At 34.2% G+C, this 22073-nt stretch overlaps 1 protein-coding gene and 1 long non-coding RNA gene across 3 annotated transcripts in view; one reads left to right on the top strand and one right to left on the bottom strand.

Annotated features, from left to right (window-relative positions):
• Nucleotides 1-22: 22 nt before the first annotated feature.
• Nucleotides 23-22073, top strand: part of LOC127866916 (Ig-like and fibronectin type-III domain-containing protein 2) — a 119137-nt gene continuing 97086 nt past the window's right edge. The window contains exons 1-2 of the mRNA XM_052407782.1: nt 23-169; nt 21973-22072. Of these exons, the coding sequence (XP_052263742.1) occupies nt 22024-22072 (49 nt within the window). The 5' untranslated portion in view covers nt 23-169; nt 21973-22023. The remainder of the gene's footprint in view (nt 170-21972; nt 22073) is intronic.
• On the bottom strand, nt 5153-6851 carry LOC127866919 (uncharacterized). 2 transcript variants are annotated; one of them, XR_008043162.1, is made up of 3 exons: nt 6573-6851; nt 6108-6274; nt 5153-5604 (listed from the first exon to the last, which is right to left on the bottom strand). It is a non-coding gene; the product is annotated as an uncharacterized LOC127866919 (long non-coding RNA). The 2 variants fall into 2 exon arrangements; XR_008043161.1 differs by having other exon boundaries at nt 6112-6274.

The raw sequence follows: 22073 nt of genomic DNA, 5'->3' as shown, positions 1-22073 counted from the left end.
ATATAGAAAAAATACATGTTAATCATGCTCTCGGATTGAAACGATTTTCTATGAACATATTCTTTTTTCAAATAAATATTATGGATCCTATCCTGTTTTCTATGCAGTGACATTTTAGTAATTTAATTTACAATAGCATACCCCATTACCTGAGAAAAGAAATATGAAGGTAAACATTTACATTTTATAAATATTTTTATTGACTTACAGACAAACTGTCTGCAATCGCTTCCAGTCATACAGTACTGCTGATGTTTGCAATTGATCTTTACACAAAAAATCAGCCTCCATTCGAAATTGTTTTGCGTTATATTAATTATTACGTTTTACATAAATCAACAGACGACCAGTTTTTTTGAAAAAGGGAAAAAAATGTATGTTAGTTTTCTTATACTTAAATATGAAGAGTGTATGCACCACAAAATCCGCATTCACTATTCAGTGCCCAGACAGTGACATAGATTGAAAACAGAGCCTTGTTTAAGTTGCTTCAGTTTTGAATAAAGTTCATTCTGAACCAGGGTATGTATTGTGCTGCTTCTTAGAAGATAATATTATTGCGTAACATCAAAAGTGAACTCTTTAATTTGTCATGTTTCTTTTTTTTTCACAATGTCTTACTTATTTATTTTTCAAATGTTTTCATGTCAGCTAGTACTAAAGACAAGCATTATACAATGTCAGAAACTTAATTATCAATCGTGCTATTCACATATTTCATGCAAATAATTTTGTCCTGAAAAAAACATAAAAAAATTGTACTTCATGCACAACAATACATCATGGCATCCATTATTGGGGAAAAGATGAGCTTCAATATTGATGGCTGAATAAAAACTTCATAGCACAGAGAACTCCTCGATGTTTTGGTGTCAGATTAAAAAAAAAACCTGGACACTTTGTCTTTATTAAAAACAAGTCCAGTGCTCCAGCTAGGCCTAAATGGAAGGGCACAGTGCCCTGCCCTCCCGAAGCCCCGCCCTGCCCTTCTGATGCCCTGCCCTTTTATTATTAAATTTTAATATATTATTTTAAGACATTTTATAATTTATGTTGCATAGTTCGTCAAGACACAATACAAGATAAACTTGAACAATGTCCATTTCTGATTTCTTTACGTTTTATTTCTGCTTATTAACACAACACAAAGTTTTCCAATGTCCTAACAATATTCTGAACTACCAGTTACATACGGCGCACGGCCGCAGGCCACCCTGCCATAGCAAAAAATTATGCGCCATCTATGTTTGGCTGCTCAAGTAAGTCTGACTATTAATATAGATATAAACAACGAAAGCTTTTATAATTGTTACGTATTCAATTCTAATTGGGCGTGTAAAGTCATGTGTCTGCAATGTTAAGTTGATTTAACGTGTACAATTCTCATTGGCCGTTTGTAAACCATGTGTCTGCAACATAAATATGACGATTATTGACACATAAGGTTAGCAAATATTCGTGCCCGGTACTCATTGACGTTTGATAAACCGAGGTTACTGAAATATTGATCCAGGTGGCTGCCTATTTAAGATTGTATGAAATTTGGTACAAATTTCAATTATTATATTAATTTAATAATGCCCAAAATGTGCGTTTTGTGTGCGTTATCAGTGCTCCAGCTAGGATTTGAAAAGGGCAGGGGGGCTTTTTTGTCAAAAGGGCACTTTCGACGCGCAGTATATTGTCAAATGGGCACTTTCGACACGCAGTATTTTGTGAAAAGGGCACGTTCGAGCGCGCGTAGGAATGCTTCCTATTGCATGTTAATTTATATGTTATAAATAATTGTATTATTCCCATTATTATTAAACCATTCAAATACAATGTCTACAATGAGGATTAAAAAAAATTCAATGAAATAAGAGATTTATGAATTATCATATGTAAAAAAAAAATATTAAAAAAAAAAAAAAAAAATTTTTTTTTTTAGAGGGGGGGGGGCAGGGCGGGGGTTCGGGGGGGGGGGGGCAGGGCGGAGATTCGGGAGGGCAGGGCGCGGCGCCCTTCGATTTAGGCCTAGCTGGAGCACTGGTTATGTTACATTTATAAATCTCTTATTACATTGTAATTAATTTTTTTCTCATTGAAGACATTTTATTTGCATGGTTCAATAATAATTGCAATGATATTCTAACAATTATTAATAACATAAAAATAAATATGCAACAGGGAGCATTCCAGATACGTCTGCGCCCTCGAAAGTGCCCTTTTGAGAAAATTCTGCGCGTTGAAAGTGCCCTTTTGAGAAAATAGCCCCCTGCCCTTTTCGAATCCTAGTTGGAGCACTGCAAGTCATTTATAATGTGTTCACACTCTACAGTCCAACAGTTGTTGAGAAAGATCAGTATTGATCTGCAACATAAGATATTGTTGACGATGTTTATTCAGCTGCCTAAGCGCTGATTTGCTCCAAAGATCTATCAATAAACAAAGATTTGTGTCATCGCGATTTCCTGTCGATTTTTTCGGCCCCTGAGATTTCAGTCAAGTGAGAAAGTGACCTGGTCATCTTATTGTGATAATCTTATCAACACATGTGAAGGCATGTGTTTTCACATGCATACCCAGGGCCCTCAATCTATCAAGTCCCCCACCTGAAAAGTATACTTTTTTCCTCTTTTGGGGGGAAAAATTCCCCCTAAAAAAAAAAAAAAAAAAAAAAAAAAAAAAAATTTTTTTTTTTTAAATAGAAAGATGTGTCTCATGATTATTATATCTCAATTCTATTTCAATTTAATCTTTCAAACATACTTTATTATGAAAAATGCAATGAATATAGTGCAAACATGTACAAATGTAATAATGAGAGAGTAAGTAAAAAAATCCCCAAAAAAGGGAAACGCCGCGAAAATTCCCCCTCCTAAGGGCTGCGGACCCCTTCCCCCAAAGTAGTGTGAGGGCCCTGATACCCATAAAATGCTCTTAATTCACCATGGGGACATTTTTTCTCCCTTGGAGAGAATGTGTTTACGCCTCTATTGCAGATGCTATTTTAATTGTCTTGCTAATACTAACGATCTCTAATAAGTGAAGGTGAAATCAATATATGTGTTTCCTGTTTAACATCTTTATCCAAAATTTGCTCTTTGTTTGGAATATTAAATAATGAATTTGAACGGTTAATGAAATATAGAGTTATTGTTTTGTATGATATGATGATGATGCTCATTATTGTTGATCATAAAAGCTGAAAAAAAGCAGAATAAATTAAAATATGTTTTTTGCATTAATTTTATAATTTCAATAAGCATGTGACTCTTACAATATAACTCCATCAAACTTTCTCTGTACAATTTATATATCACCAATTTTCCCCAATTGCTGAGACATGCCAAACGAAAACAACATTCATAAATATCTTGCACAGTATCAAAACCTGCATGAATTATGCAAGTTAAGATCTCGCTGTTCTTGATGAGTTTAACATGAATCATTATGATGAATAATCCTAATGATAATATGTCTTGAATAGCCTCAAGTTATGCCTTTATGTCATCTCCATAACAGATATTGCAGGTGAGTGCGATCTGGGTTTTAATATGTTAATTTATTCACAGTTGCAAATTAACGATCTGGTAGGTAATTATTTATAACATGTTTGATAAAATGAAAGCTGAACATGTTTTGTGCATGTACATGTATTTGTGGATAATTTATGATCATGTCTGTTGTAAACAATTATATAAAATGGGTTTGTTATTTTTTAGCAAATTCATGTTAAAATTCTGCTTGCGTGATGATTGAAGCATTGTTTGACGGTTAAAAGTGATATTGTCAGTTCACTTTTTATGTCCCCCACTATAGTAGTGGGGGACATATTGTTTTTGCCCTGTCTGTCTGTTGGTCTGTTGGTCTGTTTGCGCCAACTTTAACATTTTGCAATAACTTTTGCTATATTGAAGATAGCAACTTCATATTTGGCATGCATGTGTATCTCATGAAGCTGCACATTTTGAGTGGTGAAAGGTCAAGGTCATCCTTCAAGGTCAGAGGTCAAATATATGTGGCCAACAGAGCTCCAGATAAGGTTTTGTGAAATTCTTAAATTACTACCAGATTTTCAAAAAGAATTCTTAACTCTGAAATTTTATTTTTAACGTTACTACCCTTCCCAAATAAGTGTGTAAAACTCGAGTTTAACACGGGTTTTATCCGTGTTAAACCAAGCGGTATTGGCAGTTGGTTTTTAGTGGGTTTTGGTATGTTGATTTTTGTGAGTTTTGGTAAGTTGGTTTTTTCTGTGTTTAAAGTGGGTATTTTTACCAACTTGGTTAAAACTGAGTTAAACACAGACAAAACTCACTTGTTACACATATGTGGGTTTTGGTAAGTTGGTTTTTTGTGAGTTTTGGTATGTTGGCTTTTGTGAGTTTCGGTATGTTGGTTTTTTGTGAGTTTTGGTAAGTTGGTTTTTTCTGTGTTTAAAGTGGGTATTTTTACCAACTGGGTTAAAACTGAGTTAAACACAGAAAAAACTCACTTGTTACACATATGTGGGTTTTGGTAAGTTGGTTTTTTGTGAGTTTTGGTATATTGGTTTTTTGTGAGTTTCGGTATGTTGGTTTTTTGTGGGTTTTGGTAAGTTGTTTTTTTCTGTGTTTAAAGTGGGTATTTTTACCAACTTGGTTAAAACTGAGTTAAACACAGAAAAAACTCACTTGTTACACATATGTGAAGTTTTGGTAAGTTGTTTTTTTGTGAGTTTTGGTAAGTTGGTTTTTTGTGAGTTTCGGTATGTTGGTTTTTTGTGTGTTACAAAGACTCACAAAAACCAACATACCAAAACTCACAAAAAACCAACATACCAAAACCCACAAAAAACCAACATACCAAAACTCATAAAAAACCAACATACCAAAACTCACAAAAAACCAACATACCAAAACTCACAAAAAACCAACTTAAACACACTTCTGTCTACAAAAGTGTGTTTAAGTTGGTTTTTGTGAGTCTTTTGTTTGCTTAAGGGATCATAAAATTTTGCTTGTCTGACCTGTAACCTTTGTAAAAAAATATATTTACACCTTTATGGTAAAAAGGTATTTGAGATAAAATCGCAACAGATCATTACAAGCCCCATGTGATTAAAAAGAAAAGACACACACAATTTGCAAAAAAATATGTTTATATTAAAAAAACAAATAATGTGAACTTTTGTACAGTGCATTTTTAACAAAACCAGGAAAACATCTACCCAAGATACATTATCACAATATGCGAGCACATTTAACATAATAAATTAAAATAAATAACATTCTCCTCTTAGGGCTACCACAGGTAAAAATGGGAGGAAAGGTATGAATCATGATATATACAGTTTCAGTTAGTGAGGGGTGATACAGAGGATAAAATAATAATAATTGTTTTTAACTGTATTGGTGGTACAGGATTAATAAAATGACGCCTTTAAGGAATCCTTCATCCTATCTTTTCCTGAAATAGCCCTTTACACATATTTACACCTATGAACAAAGGAACATATTGCTCAGCACTACACAGTTTATATATTCTCCCCGCAGTACATGACACGAAGCCTCCTCAAGGCCCATCTCATGTTCTTTTCCACTGTTGATATGGGCAGGGCAAACTTTTTGGAGATGACATCTGAAATGTATATGAACACTCAATGCAGGATTTTACTGTACATTACATTATTAAAAAAACGTAGAATTTCTTCCACCCAAATCAAGTCTGATCTGAATAACTTGATTTTGGTGGAATAAACTTTTACATCAATATCATCAGTTCAGATATCCCATTTTAACATCATCTACATTAGAAGGATTTCAAAAGAGGTTTTTGAAACAAGGAGGCAAATTACTGTTGCTTGAATTTTTTATATCGTTCAAAATGAGAGCTTGATCGTTAACTTTATACTGAGGTTATTTTTGTCTGCCTATGTGTTAAATTCTCAAAACTTTTTTATACACAAACACAATTTTTAGTAACTCTTAAATTTGAGCAGTAGTATTAAATTAACGCAAGACAGATTATGTGCTGGAGTCAAATTTGAATTAATTGCATTCTGTTTGTTTCAAAATGAATATGGAGGCAGTAGAACACCTATATATTTAAATCCCCTTTTTCCCTAAAAAAAAAAATCATACCAACCATGGCGTAGTGTTCAGCAATCAGGAGACCCTCTCGAATCTCCCCCTTAGGGTAGGTTGAACAACACTTCATAGAGCAGTCACCAGCTGATCAGGTCTGAAAACTATACTGTCATGGCCTTTGCGAGGTGCGTCTTGTGCATGATCTCATTTGAGATCAGGTCCTGAAAGATATTTTATAATGTAAGTGATAAATATTTCTGTTATGGTATATCTTGTTACTATAAATATTATTAATTTAAATCAAAACAAGTTTGTTTGCTTGTTGTTTTTGTTTGTTTATTTTTGCAATTTAAATCCTGTGATCACATGTGACTTAACGCTTGTCATAAATAATTAAAAGAAATTACGTGTGGTAGAAAATACTGTTTGAAAATGTACCAAGATATGTGGTCTCATTTGGCTGTGTGGACTGGTCGGAAGTGTGACGCCTTTCAAATGCTAAAACCTGTATAGTTTTACCTCTCAACAAATCCAACTTTTCTTGGTCAAGGACAGGGCTCGGTTTTCCCACTCCTGATCTCCTCAAGTTGGCCTGCTGGTGCAGGGTAAAATCTGGTGTCAAAATCCATACATCAGTTAGTCCCCCTTCTGCTGTCTTTTGGCAGGAATATTCTATCCAAAGAATCTTCCAATAAATGTAAATTTCACCTTGTGAGTTTAACCTTCAAATTTAAAATATAAAAGTTTTCATTGAATATGTGGGAAAGAAATCTGTTCATTAATGACCAGATATAGGTATAAATAACATTTAAGATGACAATAATCATAAAATACAGCCATAATTATTCAAATGGTGTTGTTTTTCCTTATAATTGCATTACATTTATACTTATCCATTTACATTTCCCAGTGACAATACATAAATATGATAATGATCATAATTAATTCAATATAAAACTAAATAAAAAAGTGATGTAAAAATGAAGATACAAACCTAAAACAACTGTTCTTCAGTATTCCAAGATAACAGGCAGTTGATGAATTATGAGACCATATCACTTTAACCATCCACTTTGAATCTCCTTTGCAACAAACTTATTGTTGATTTACACATTGTAGTAAATACACATTGTTTTCACCACACAATACTTCATGCTGAAAGTTATTCAAGACATTTTAAACTAGAATTATAAGTCTTAATGTTACTCAATTATACCTTAAAGCTCAAAGTCAGTTGATGAAAACCCCCTTTGTTTTCAAAACATAATTTCCTGTCTCCAGCCAATCAAAGTCGCTTGTTTTCAAATAGATGGTGGCTCAGCCAATCAAAAGTCTATCAACACCCCTTTGTTAGGCCTATAGATGGAGCACTGATACTGTGATAAGAATTAATGTTTATGATTTAATGGGGGAGCAGGTCGATACCAAATGTAGTCACGAAGACGCGGGAACGACCTGTAAATAACCTACAACAACACACACACATTTAATGGGGGGGGGGGGGGGTCTAATCTCTTATGTGTGTCAGCCAATTACTAAATCTGAGAAATATCTACTGATTTCAACACCAACATATATGTATTTATTGAATAATACACAGCACCCTTAGCATATTATATTCAATTGTGAATATTTCAATATAACATGCTGAATGGTGTTAGCAAATAATAATATTATAAATATTATTTATTTTTATTGCCTTTTAAATTGTATGTTAAAGGTCAATGTGGTAGACATTTATTGTATTGGGGTTAAATATCAGTATAAGAAAGTTAAAATAGTTATTGTTTTTATGTTGATGAGATATAATTGATGCTGGCAAGCCCACATAAGTTTCCATATATTAATCATCACTTTCACACTGAAACTAGTTTTATTTATTATAGAAACAGTGTCACCCTCCCCCTCAAAAAAAAATGAATAAAAAAACACACTGTAAGTCTATTGAATTCTCCAAAGAACATGAATTAAATGGAAGTATTCACATTTTTATAGATGTGTGATTGTTCTTATAATATATTTAATATTTATGTATTGATTCAAAGTGAAAGACAAACAATTTCATATTCAGGTATAAAACTAAGTTTGAACATTTTAACATTTTTACAGTATCTGTGAACCTGTGATGTTCTGAAAGAGCAATTTTTATCCAATATTTCCTTAAAATTATAGGGAACCCACAAATGTACAAAAGGTGCAATGGCAAACAAGCTGTAAAAAAGCCCCTTAACAATTCACCTTGATAATATATGGCTATAAACATGAAACAAAGACCTAGTTGAAGAATTATTGTTTTATTGTTGAGTTATGTTAATAAACAAAAGACCAACTTATTGAAAAGTGTGTTAAAGCGAGTCTTTTAACCTTGTTGCGGCTTTCAAATTATTTATAAAAAGACCAACTTAAACTCGCTTAAACCCACTTCTGTTTATAAAAAGACCCACTTCTGTTGTAAAAGACTCTCTTATGAAACAAAAAGACACACTTAAACACACATAAACCAACTCATAAATAAAAAGACTCACTTTTGACACATAAAAAACCAACTTCTTACAGCAAAAAAACTCGCTTTAACACACATCTACTTTAAAAAACAACTTTAAACTCAGTTAAGCACAGTTTAGCTCACATAAAACTCGCTTTTATTAGCAAAAACCAACTTCCGCTCAGAAAAACTTAGAAAAAACACAGTTTTATGTTGGTTTAAGTGTGTTTTGGTATGAAAGTGGGTTAACTTTTTGCAAGGGTACTAAGTTTTGGAAAATAATTATTATTTTTTCTAAATGACCTAAAAATAAATTATAACGGTTATTTTCATACAAAAAAAATTCAAAATAAACATACTAGCAACTTTATTTATACGAGTTCAACAGTGTCTTTTCAGTATTATACAATTTTATTTTTCCAATACCTTCATATGCCCAAACTGTGCTTAGATTGCATGCCTTCGATGAATTTTTACATATTTCACATTAAAAACGGGTCGCCCCTTCAATCTTTTCAACGATTAGCCACGGGACTTGTCCCTTCCACTTGTTCAATATTTTTTTTGTTTAAGTTTGGACCTGTCGTGTCGCGTTTTTGTTTAGCTTTTCCGACTGTGTCGGCAACTGAACATACAACATCGTATAAGATCTTTTCTATAATGTCTTTCTAAACATTTAACTCCGGCTCACTTTGCGTACAATATGTTAAAAGCGTGTTTTTGGACGCTTTGCAGTTTTTTAGGACGCTCTCTAGGCGCCGCCATTGTTTTTTGACATATAGACTGTATACGCCGCTTTTATTGGAAGAAAAATGCGCTTTGTTAAACAAACCCGATAACCATTCTATATAAGCACCGCAAAGATCTTTAATACGCGAAAAGAACTCAATAAAAATCGATACGAACCGATGTAAAAATAATATTCGTAACTTGATTTTGTAATTCTTAATGGCACGACAAGATTTAAAAATAAATACGTAACGGACTTGAAAATAATTCGTGATTACGAAAATACGACCCTTATCTGGAGCTCTGGCCAAAATCGCTCATTTTATGAATACTTTTGCAATATTGAAGATAGCAACTTGATATTTGGCATGCATGTGTATCTCATGGAGCTGCACATTTTGAGTGGTGAAAGGTCAAGGTCAAGGTCATCCTTCACAACGTCAAGGTCATCCTTCAAGGTCAAACATCAAATAGGGGGACATTGTGTTTCACAAACACATCTTGTTTGTTATTGTTTATTATGGGATGTCATGCTTGAGTGTATGTAGAAGAAGTGACAAGTCTAAAAGGGCCATACCTTTAATCTTTTACAGTGTAATAGTCATGAGTTTGCATATGGATTGGTTTTTAATACTATGAAGAACTGCTGGGAACAATATACAAGTGCTTCATTCTAATTTTAAAATAATTCTGTGAAGGTTGCTGTTCTTTTTTGGTGAGTTCGATTTGCAAAATTGTAAGTATTTTTACCTGAGTTCAGAATATATTTTTTTTACATATACCAAAATTATGAGTTTTATTGGTGGTGGAAAGTTACTAAAACAAGAATGAAACAGGACTTAAATAAACAAAATTGATGTTAAATAACTTACACTGCTAATAATAGAAAAAAAAGTAAAAATAGATAATAGAAACACTATTTTGTGCCCCTTTAAAGAAATTACTGTTATTTTTTCTAAATGTTTCTTGCAGAAATACACAATACATGATTTTTTTCATTCAAAATTTTACTTTTATATAACAGAGGTCTAGTTCTTAAAATCCTGTGTACAATTCTGTACTTCAACAATTGCCAGATGATCTTAGTGTTGAAAATGCAATACTGTGTTATTTGTTGATATATGTTTGTCTCTTTGAAATCATTAAGTAACGTAATGCATTTGTTTGATTAAATGTACTGAAAGTATGCAGATAGTGTTAACATTATTATAATTGCAATAAGTTAACCTCTACATTTTATTATTTGCTTGAGTTCTATAATGCACTCTCATTGGTATCTAAAGCAACAGTCATTTAAAATGGCCGCGATTATTGAAAAGGGGGTTTACTGCATGTTCGTAAAGTGTCGTCCCAGATTAGCCTATGCAGTCTGCACAGGCTAATCAGGGACGAAACTTTATGCTTTTATGATATTTTTCGTTAAAAAAGTCTCTTATTAACAAAAATCCAGTTTAGGAGGAAAGTGTCATCCCAGATTAGCCTGTGGGGACTGCACAGGCTAATCTGGGACAACACTTTATACACATGCATTAAATCCTTTTTTCACAGAGCATGGCCCAAATATTTTCCCAGAAATTAAGCACAAAACGCAATAATTTTCAGTTTTTAAAGTTCTTTTAAGCTGACAAAAGCATAACATGGTTGATAACACCAACATGTTCATGAATATAAAAGCTTTATGTTAAGTTGGTCAGGGAAATAATCGAACAAGAGAAAAAACACATTCACTAAGGAATGTAATTTATTACACCTAGTCAAGCACTGTTCCCTAATCCCCCAATTATGTTGCTGCATGTATACAAATTCAACAATTCAATATTGTTCAGCTTACCTGAGCAAATAATGTTGATAGGGAGCTTTAAGGATACTGTAATGTCATTTATCGGTCAATGCATCCTTTCAAGTGTTAACATTTTCTTTCTACTACAGTACAGCCAACGCGGAACAAACATAGTCCGCGGCTACGCCACGGCCAGAAATTTAGTACGCGGCGGCCGTGTCGAGTGTTCACACGGCGTATCGCCGAGGCACTCGGCATCGATCCGCGCAACGACGCCGAGTATGTTTTAACCTCGCGTACTTTCGCGGAGTAAATCCGCCGCATATGTACGTGGTGGATTGAGTGAAAAGATATACACCTACATGTACATTTGTGTAGCATAGAAACCTAGATTTACGCTACTTTCATATTTATTATTTTCACGTTTTAATAAGCGATATGGCACGTAATGCGCTTTAAGAAATTATCATTGAATAAATTACGCACAATGTTAATGTTTCGTTCCATTCTGAAATGAGCTTTATTAAATTTGTTATCCGAAACACGCTTCCGAATTTTAATGCTAATTCGACATTAACAAATTCTAGCGTCAAATAAACAGTGCTAAAATATCCTTTGTCTCCATAAAAAGCGTGCGAAAATTATGCAGACATGTACAATGTCGCATGGTAAGTTTGGGTGTATTTTGTATTGTATAAAAACATGTACATCATGTCAGGTGATTTATGCGTGTTCAGTGGGAAAAAAAACGCCCAGATTGGACGTTATTTCATCACATCTTTAAATAGTAACAAATGCCAAAATGTATTTAATACTTGAGAATAATTGCGAATGTGTGTGTGTCTTGAGCACTTTTATGGTAAATATTTACAGGAATATGCTTTTAAACTGGAATATACCGGATTATCGGGTAATGATTAGCGATATCATCTGTATAATATCAACAAAATGAAACTACTTAATATACCAAGGTTTTTTTTGGCCCGATTTTATAGCCGAATTTTGGCTATGTTCTCAATCCCAAAAAGTATACTTTTTTCCCAAAATGTGGCAAAAAATTCCCAATTTCCAAAAAAAAAAAAAAAAAAAAAAAAAAAAAAAAAAAAAAAAAAGAAGTGTCTAATGCGTATTTTATCTCAATTTTACATCAATTACATCTAACAAAGTATTTGTATGATTTTGTTCTTTTAATTTGAATGATTATAAAGAGTAATATCAAATTTAGTATTTCCCTAATCACTGGACTTTTCGTGTGGAAAAAAAGGCTAATGAATTTATTTTCCCAATAACATGAAAATGCCGATAAAATTCCCAATTCCAAAGCCATGGGCTATCTTCCCAAAAAGTGGAAAAAAAACCCTGTATATGCATAGTCAAACAATAGTTATAATAAGCTGATAATTAACAAAACAACAATTAAGTGTTAAGTGTTGTGGCTTCAAACTGCTAATTGTCTCAGCTAAAATATAATAGCAAAAACAACAAGCAATTATAAATCCACCAACTGCTGGAGTCTTGACCACACATATGTGCCAAAACATAATTACGTGACATTTATGTGTGAAATACAAACACTACGGGCGGGAAACAAACTAATTTGGCCAGACACATTAAATATGCTCATATGCTAATACATGTTGTCGTAAAAATTAAACCGTAAACAAATATGTTTGTTGATCGTTTAATATAAAGACAATAATCATACGGCGCAATAAACGCACACAAAGTAACTTAAAGTACTTTAGCCGATTCTAAAAATGACAATGGCAAATGATTATTGCAATTTTATTAAAACATGCCCGTGATAATCGTATTTTGTTTTTGTTTGTTTATTTTGTTTTTATAAATTCGAATTTTTTTATTTGCATTCTTTTAAAATAATAAGTATTTCTATGCGGATGACAGCATTTTCTTTAGAAACTGGAATGCAATCACTAAAAACAAAACAACAGCATGCTTTTTTATTAACTTGTTTATCTATGTTGAATCCGCACACAATAAATTAATTATGATTTTAAATAATATTATAATTGTTCTTTTAAATTTCTTTGACTAACTAATCATTTAAAAAAGATTTTGATTTGAAGATGCGCATGGACTCGGCATCATGTCACGGATCGCGGCTTGTCTCGGTGGACAGATGCGAAGCTTCGCGGCGAAATGCGACTTTCCGCCGCATACTGATGCGGCTTCACCGGCCGACTCGGCATCGACTCGTTGCGCCTTGCCGCCGCGGATCGCGAAGTATGTTTGTTCCGCATTGGCTGTACTGTACTTCTCTTGAATTGCTAGGCAGAAATTCAACAAAACTTCACAGGAATGGTCCATGGATGACACGCAAAGTTTTCCAAATTGTTCTCGTCCGTTGCATATGTAGGAGCTGAAATTAGTTTTTAAAAATGAAAACATAAAATTATTCTCTGAAATCACAATGGTAAGGATTTTAATGTTACATCATTAAGTTGTCCTATACTAAGTTTGTTCAAATTATACCCCCATTGTAAAAAGGGGCCACACCCCTAGGGTCACATGATTTATATAGACTTTTATAGTTAATAACTTAAAAAAAACTTCTTCCATGAAACAGCAATGGTCAAGATTTGGTGTGTAACATCCTATAGTGATCCTCTACCAAGGTTGCTGAAATCATGCCCCTGGGGTCAAAATAGGCCCGCAGTAGGGATTTATTGTTTTCCTTATACGAATATAGTGTAAATATATTGAACACTTCAAAATCTCTGAAACTGCAATACTCAGTTTGTTATTTATCTAATTTATTTGTTATTCATTTATTTACAGTTTTCTTATGCTAAGTTTGTTCAATTGGTGCCTCCGTGGGAAGAACTGGCCACCCCCCAGGGTTCAAATGATTTATGAAGACTTAATTGTATAGTAAATATAAACAATCATCTCTGATATTTGGTGTTTAACTCTTTCCCAGTTAAAGTTGTCCATTAAATTTCAAGCAGGTGTTTTAATAATAATTATAAAATAGAGAATACAAGGTTAACATTGTATTTGATAAGATTTACCTTTTTGTGGGAAACCATAAATTTGGAATTTTAGGCAGTTATTCGAGAAAATTGCATATCTTTTGAGATTGGAAATGGTGTCAATTAAAAAAAACACTTACATATAAGCCTTGATTTTGAGTGGAAATGAAAGGAGGGCATATAGTGATTGCACTGTCCGTCACACTTTTCGTTTAGGTTTGGAAAAATGCTCATAACTTCTATTTCGCTTCAGATGTAACATTCATATTTGGTATGCATGTGTATATGGACAAGGCCTTTCCATATGCACAGTAATTTTGACCCCTTTGATCTTGACCTTGAACTTAGGGTCCGCGTTTAGGTTTCGAAAAATGCGTTTAGGATTCGAAAAAAGCTCATAACTTCTATCAAAGCATTTATCGGGGGCATATGTCATTCTATGGAGACAGCTCTTGTTTCTATGTTTATTAATTGTTATTGTGACTTTGATTCATGACCTTTACCCAATGTGCTTAATTTGCAAACAAAAATGATGTTGTTGTACAATGTGTCTACATTCGCATTTCAAAAGCTCTATTGGTTCTTGAGAAATGAAGCCAAAACCATTTGTCTGTGTATGTAGTAGCAATGACCTTGTATCACACCCACCTCATGTACTATTCTTGGATATACTGAATTTACAAATGCATCAACATTCATTACAATTACTCAACACGTTTGTAATGTATTGAGCACAAACAATAATTAAATATCGTAAGAGGGATGTTGTCCTTGACATGTTTTGTGTAGTTTCATTACAATAGCTAGATATGTTATTGAGTTATTTAGTGGAAATTATTTGTTTATATTTAGTACGATAAATTCATTTGCAATGTCAAATGTCGAGGTTTTGATAAAATGCATCTTCTTTTGAAGCTCCATGGCAATAGCTCAATTTGTTTTTGATTTACTCAGTACAATACAAGTTTCCTATTTTAAGTAACATAATTAACATGGTCTGTGACCTTGACCTCATGCATGCCACTTACAACCCTAGAGAGGACTGTATATTAGGTATATATGTATTAGTTTCATAACAATAGTTTAAGTTGTTCAGAAGTTAAATTAACTGAGTTTAATATTGAGCAGGAGCAATAGTTTTATATTTACTGGCCATGACATTGACCTTGACACTGACTAATTCATGTGCAATGCTCAACTAGCTAAATGGATACAAGGTATTCATGTTTTATGTTTCATTACAATAAATCAAATTAGTCAATAAATTGAGTGGAATCAATTGAGAATTTTTTGTAACAATTACCTTGAACTCACCAATCCCATACCCAAGGGTAGGGTTGGGGGTAAAAAGGCCCATTATTAGGACAATGCGAACTAGAGTTGCTTATTGTTTAAAATGAGGTCATTTTAATATGGAACATTAATTGTAATTAATGAAAGTGCACATGAACTTTAATTCTTACATCTTTTATGTCCTTTGTTTTTTGTCATTCTTGACTTTTGTTTGTTACTTTACTTCTTTGGAAACATTAAAGATATGAGCTGTGCTCTGGGAAAAAGGAGCTGAATGCAAGTGTGTAAGGTGTCCTTCTGAATGCAAGTGTGTAAGGGGTCGGTCTGAATGCAAGTGTGTAAGGTGTCGTTCTGAATGCAAGTGTGTAAGGTGTCGTTCTGAATGCAAGTGTGTAAGGTGTTGTTCTGAATGCAAGTGTGTAAGGTGTCGTTTTGAATGCAAGTGTGTAAGGTGTCGTTCTGAATGCAAGTGTGTAAGGTGTCGTTCTGAATGCAAGTGTGTAAGGTGTCGTTCTGAATGCAAGTGTGTAAGGTGTCGTTCTGAATGCAAGTGTGTAAGGTGTCGTTCTGAATGCAAGTGTGTAAGGTGTCGTTCTGAATGCAATGGTGTAAGGTGTTGTTCTGGATTAGTCTGTGCAGCCTGCACAGGGGCTGAATGCAAGTGTGTAAGGTGTCGTTCTGGATTAGTCTGTGCAGCCTGCACAGGGGCTGAATGCAAGTGTGTAAGGTGTCGTTCTGGATTAGTCTGTGCAGCCTGCACAGGGGCTGAATGCAAGTGTGTAAGGTGTCGTTCTGGATTAGTCTGTGCAGCCTGCACAGGGGCTGAATGCAAGTGTGTAAGGTGTCGTTCTGAATGCAAGTGTGTAAGGTGTGGTTCTGAATGCAAGTGTGTAAGGTGTCGTTCTGAATGCAAGTGTGTAAGGTGTCGTCCAGGATTAGTCTGTGCAGCCTGCACAGGGGCTGAATGAAAGTGTGTAAGGTGTCGTTTTAAATGCAAGTGTGTAAGGTGTCGTTCTGAATGCAAGTGTGTAAGGTGTCGTTCTGAATGCAAGTGTGTAAGGTGTCCTTCTGGATTAGTCTGTGCAGCCTGCACAGGGGCTGAATGCAAGTGTGTAAGGTGTCCTTCTGGATTAGTCTGTGCAGCCTGCACAGGGGCTGAATGCAAGTGTGTAAGGTGTCGTTCTGGATTAGACTGTGCAGCCTGCACAGGGGCTGAATGCAAGTGTGTAAGGTGTCCTTCTGGATTAGTCTGTGCAGCTTGCACAGGGGCTGAATGCAAGTGTGTAAGGTGTCGCCCTGGATTAGACTGTGCAGCCTGCACAGGCCAATCAGGGATGAAACTTTCGGCTTGTATGTTATCTTTGTTTAAAGGATGTCTCTTAGTTAAAACTTTGTTGAGGCAGAAAGTGCTGTCCCTGATTAGCCTTCATATAGGGCTGCTCATTAGCCTTCATATAGGGCTTCTCATTATATTATACATTGTTAAAAATTCTATCAAATTGTGGTAATAGGCATATACAAACTTGCAGCAATCTCTTGAGTATTTTTCAAGTAACAATTTTTAATTTTAAAGACAGGCTAGGCATACGTACATGCACACTGACTAATGATAAATAGAAAACCACACCAATTAATTTCTGAGTGCTGAAACATTCAAATGCAGATGATTGATACATATGTTGTTTGGTAATATGATTCGAAATATTTCGTGCATCACACAATTGTAAAAATTAGTGTTGGCTTTTATGTCATGTGACAATAGAAAAGTAGACTTCATACAAATAATAATGGAAAAGAAGCTTTGATTACAAAATATATAGAAAATATTTATGATTGAACAGATTCTGTAACAAAGCGAATACAAAATATAAGTGAGTATACATGTATATGATTTAAATATCAACATTGTATTAATTCTCTCAATATTTAACTTATACATGAATACACAATTTAATTTTATGTACAATGTATTAAATTATCATAATATTTTGTTTACTGTTATGAAATTTATGACAACCAATTATTACCAGATACTGACAGGTTTACTTGTATTTGTTGCAGAGCCAAAAACTGTGTTTCTGTGTTTTATGAATAAATCTGTGAAGAATAGTAGGAATTTCCCATGTTTTTGTACATGAATGCATTTTTGAATGTTCAGCAGAAAATTATTTGTTATTGGATTAAATTCAAATTTCTTAGATTGTCATGTACTATATTTTCTGAATTGTAATTCTTATTTTTGATTCATCAACCTTTTATCAGTTTAGATTCTGATTACAGGTTTTAAAACAGCAAAGGACCAAACAATTGTATGAAACTGATTGTTAGCCTCTCTCTGGGAAAATGGGGCTTTATGAATTGCGTGAAGTGTCATTCAAGATTAGCCTGCGCCATATGAACTGGCTAATCTGGGACGACACTTTCTGCCTAAACTGGCTCATCTGGGACGACACTTTCTGCCTAAACTGGCTCATCTGGGACGACACTTTCTGCCTAAACTGGCTAATCTGGGACGACACTTTCTGCCTAAACTGGATTTTCACAAAAAAGAGACTAATAATCATTAAAAAAAAAACATTTGTGCAGACAGTGTTGTCCATGATTAGCCTGTGTGGACTGCACAGTCTAATAATCTGTGACTACCTTTTACGCACATGAATTAAATTTTGTTTTCTCCAAGCATGGCTTATTTGTAATTCAAAGAGGGTGAACTGTTTCCCTATTGTATATGGTTGTCGCATAAGCGTTCGATCAACGTCATGCGCAATTTGCTGTTATGACTTGAATCGCATTAACCGAGTGAATGCAGTTTATTACGTGGGCAAGTCGGTCCCATTCTAATTTTGCAAATTCATCAATATAATAAAATATACAACAATTAAGTCATAAATAAATTCAAGTCCATTTCTTATTTAATAACTGTTCTGATTTCCTTACGTATAGGTAATTTCTCCAAATATACATCAATTCTACATTTAATAATTCATTTTGATTAAGTAAGATAAAAAACAGTCTCATACAGTTAATGACTACATGATTGGACCTTCCTCTGTCCGTCCACGTTCCACTCTCCAAAGTAACTAGCCTAAAGTATCTATCCAAAGCTTTTCTCAGAGTGTGTGTTTTCTAACAAAGCACACATATATATCGATAGATAGCTGACAATCAAACAAAACTCTGTATTCCATTTTTAGCTCATCTATTTTTTGAAAAAAAATTATGAGCTATTGTCATCACCTTGGCGTCGGCGTCGGCGTCCTGTTAAGTTTTTCGTTTAGGTCCACTTTTCTCAGAAAGTATCAATGCTATTGCATTCAAACTTGGTACACTCACTTACTATCATGAGGGGACTGGGCAGGCAAAGTTAGATAACTCTGGCATGCATTTTGACAGAATTATGTGCCCTTTTTATACTTAGAAAATTGAAAATTTTGGTTAAGTTTTGCGTTTAGGTCCACTTTTCTCAGAAAGTATCAATGCTATTGCATTCAAACTTGGTACACTTACTTACTATCATGAGGGGACTGGGCAGGCAAAGTTAGATAACTCTGGCATGCATTTTGACAGAATTATGTGCCCTTTTTATACTTAGAAAATTGAAAATTTTGGTTAAGTTTTGTGTTTAGGTCCATTTTATTCCTTAAGTATCAAAGCTATTGCTTTCATACTTGCAAAACTTACTAACTATCATAAGGGGACTGTGCAGGCAAAGTAATGTAACTCTGACTGGCATTTTGACAGAATTATGTGCCCTTTTTATACTTAGAAAATTGAACATTTGGTTAAGTTTTGTGTTTAGGTCCACTTTATTCCTACAGTATCAAAGCTATTGCTTTCATACTTGCAACACCTATTAACTATCATAAGGGGACTGTGCAGGCAAAGTTATATAACTCTGAATGGCATTTGGACGGAATTATGGGCCCTTTATACTTAGAAAATTTAAAATTTGGTTAAGTTTTGTGTTTTGGTCCACTTTACCCCTAAAGTATCATAGATATTGCTTTCATACTTGGAACACTCGCTAACTATCATAAGGGTACAGTAAAAGGACAAGTTGCATAACTCTGGTTGTCATTTTTACAGAATTATGGCCCTTTTTTGACTTTGTAACTTTGAATATATGGTTAAATTTTGTGTTTCGATCCACTTTACTTCTTAAGTATCAAGGCTATTGCTTTCAAACTTCAAATACTTTCATGCTATCATGAGGTTACTGTACCTGGCAAGTTGAATTTTACCTTGACCTTTGAATGACCTTGACTCTCAAGGTCAAATTATTAAATTTTGCTAAATTGCCATAACTTCTTTATTTATGATTACATTTGATTGATACTTTGACAAAACTACTCTTACCTGACATACCACAATAGACTCCGCCCAAACCATCCCCCGTGCCCTTCGTTCATTGCCATATTTTAAAATCATTTGGCACATTTGTTCACCATCATTGGACGGTGTGTCGCGCGAAATAACTATGTCGATATCTCCAAGGTCAAGGTCACACTTGGAGTTCAAAGGTCAAAATTGGCAATAAATGAGCTTGTCTGGGCCATAACTATGTCATTCATTGTGAGATTTTACAATTATTTGGCACATTTGTTCACCATCATGGGACGGTGTGTCGCACGAAAGAATCACGTCAATATCTCCAATGTCAAGGTCACCACAACTTAAAATAGTTTTATTTTGAAACAAACTTACAAAGGGGGTTAATTTTGTTTGTTCATTTCAAAAGTTCAGTTTGAGATGTCTCCCTTAATCAGATTTTTTTTCACAATGAAAACCTGGTTTTGTGACAATTTTGTCCCTTGCTTTTTTTAAACGGTTACAAAACACAAAAATTTATTTTTATTATTTTATGTTTGAAATACCGTCCAACCATCGCACCCAAGAATCCCCCCCCCACCCCCCCCTCCTCCACCCGAATCCCCCCCCCCCTTCCTAAATTTTTTTTTTTTTTTTTTTTTTCAAGATCATCTCACAAATTACCACCACACCCTCACACTATACCCCCCCCCCCCACCCCATCCCCCCAATTTTTTTTTTTGAAACGGTTAAAAAAACACAACAATTTATTTTTATTATTTAATTTTTGAAATACCGTCCAACCTTTGCACCCAAGTATCCTCCCCCACCCCCCCCACCCAAACCCCCCCCCCCCGATTTTTTTTTGTGTGCATTTTTGGAAAATAATGTAATAAATGTCCACACCCCCACACTATACACCCCTCTTCACTCCACCCCTCCCTCCTTTGTGATTGAAAATGAGAGTCCTTTCACCTTTAAAAAGAAAATAGATGAGCGGTCTGCACCCGCAAGGCGGTGCTCTTGTTTTTTGTCTATATAACTCCACCTTTGCACAATCTGATCGTTGGTTGGCATATTTTTTCTGAATAAATCACATAGTAAGAAATGTCCTATATTACATTAGAGTGTGTTTTGGTGTTGGTTAGCAATAATTCTAGAGGTATGGAAATTGCATTCTGATAATCAATCACTAGGTGTCTAATATGTATACTTTTTATAATTATTTTAGTATCTGTTATGTACCGTTATAACAGTGTTTTAAAGGAAAATGTTGGTTTGATGTACAAGCATATGTTGGTCTAGAACATGATAACATATGCTCCTTTGTAATTGCATAGTCACATTGTTGACAATAACTATTAACTGTTTTCTAAAATTCTATTATTATTATTATATAAATATATATATATACAATAATGTTCATTACAACATGTTTTTTTTCAAGCTGAACTGTACATATTTTCTCACCCGACCTCGTAGTTTCGTGAATTGACCTGACCATGCAGAACTTTATAGATGACCTAATTTGTAGGTTCAAATGTACCTGAAATATCATCAAGTGTTTTTCTGTTATACAATTACAGTCCTGATTACAAGGGGGATTTAAGTGTAAATCTGGTATGTTATTATGTATACACAGTTATATTTATTTACACTTTTGATTGCTGCCTAACAGTATAATTTTATGGATGCAATATTTTGTTGTTTGAGTTGCCTTAATTTATGCCATGAGAATATTTTCGCATTGAGGTAAGTTGTTGAATAAATTACAGTGAAAGTTATGATGGATATGAGTTAAATTACATGTGGCAGGCTCAGTGTCAGAGTGTACATTCTGCTGTGTGGAACAAATTAAACTTTTTAAATTTCTATTTTAATTTAATTTACTTTATGGTTTAGTACCATCTTTGACATAAAGCATTCAACATCGCCTTTTGTTTAAATAATATGCCTGCCGGTTTACAACAGCTCTAAATGGTTTTTTAATTAGAAGTTATTTTGTGATTTGTCCAACATGGTTAATTTTACCTATGGATAGATGTTTGTTCCTGTAGATTTACTGGCAGACAAAAAGTGTAAACTATTGTCACAGATTAGAATGTGCAGTCAGCAAAGGCTCATCAGGGACAACACTTTTCGCTTTTATGGAATGTTTCGTTTAAATTAAGTCTCTTTTTAATAAAAATCAGATAAGGCTGATAGTGAAATCCCTGATACACTTGTGTGAACTGCACTGGATACTCTGGGGTGACCCTTTAACACACATGCATTAAGCCGGGTTTTCCCAGAGAGTGGCTTAATTACAAACACAGGTGTGTCCATTTTCAGGTGCCACAGCGATTCTTGTAGCTGATGTCCTTGTTTGTATAGGTGCTGAAGATGATTAGGTCCCTTGTGGTACTGGCTACCTTAGTTTTCTCTACTACAGG

Source organism: Dreissena polymorpha, chromosome 2 (genome assembly GCF_020536995.1).
Source record: "Dreissena polymorpha isolate Duluth1 chromosome 2, UMN_Dpol_1.0, whole genome shotgun sequence".
Taxonomy (NCBI): domain Eukaryota; kingdom Metazoa; phylum Mollusca; class Bivalvia; order Myida; family Dreissenidae; genus Dreissena; species Dreissena polymorpha.
This window is presented reverse-complemented; position numbering and strand designations above follow the sequence as displayed.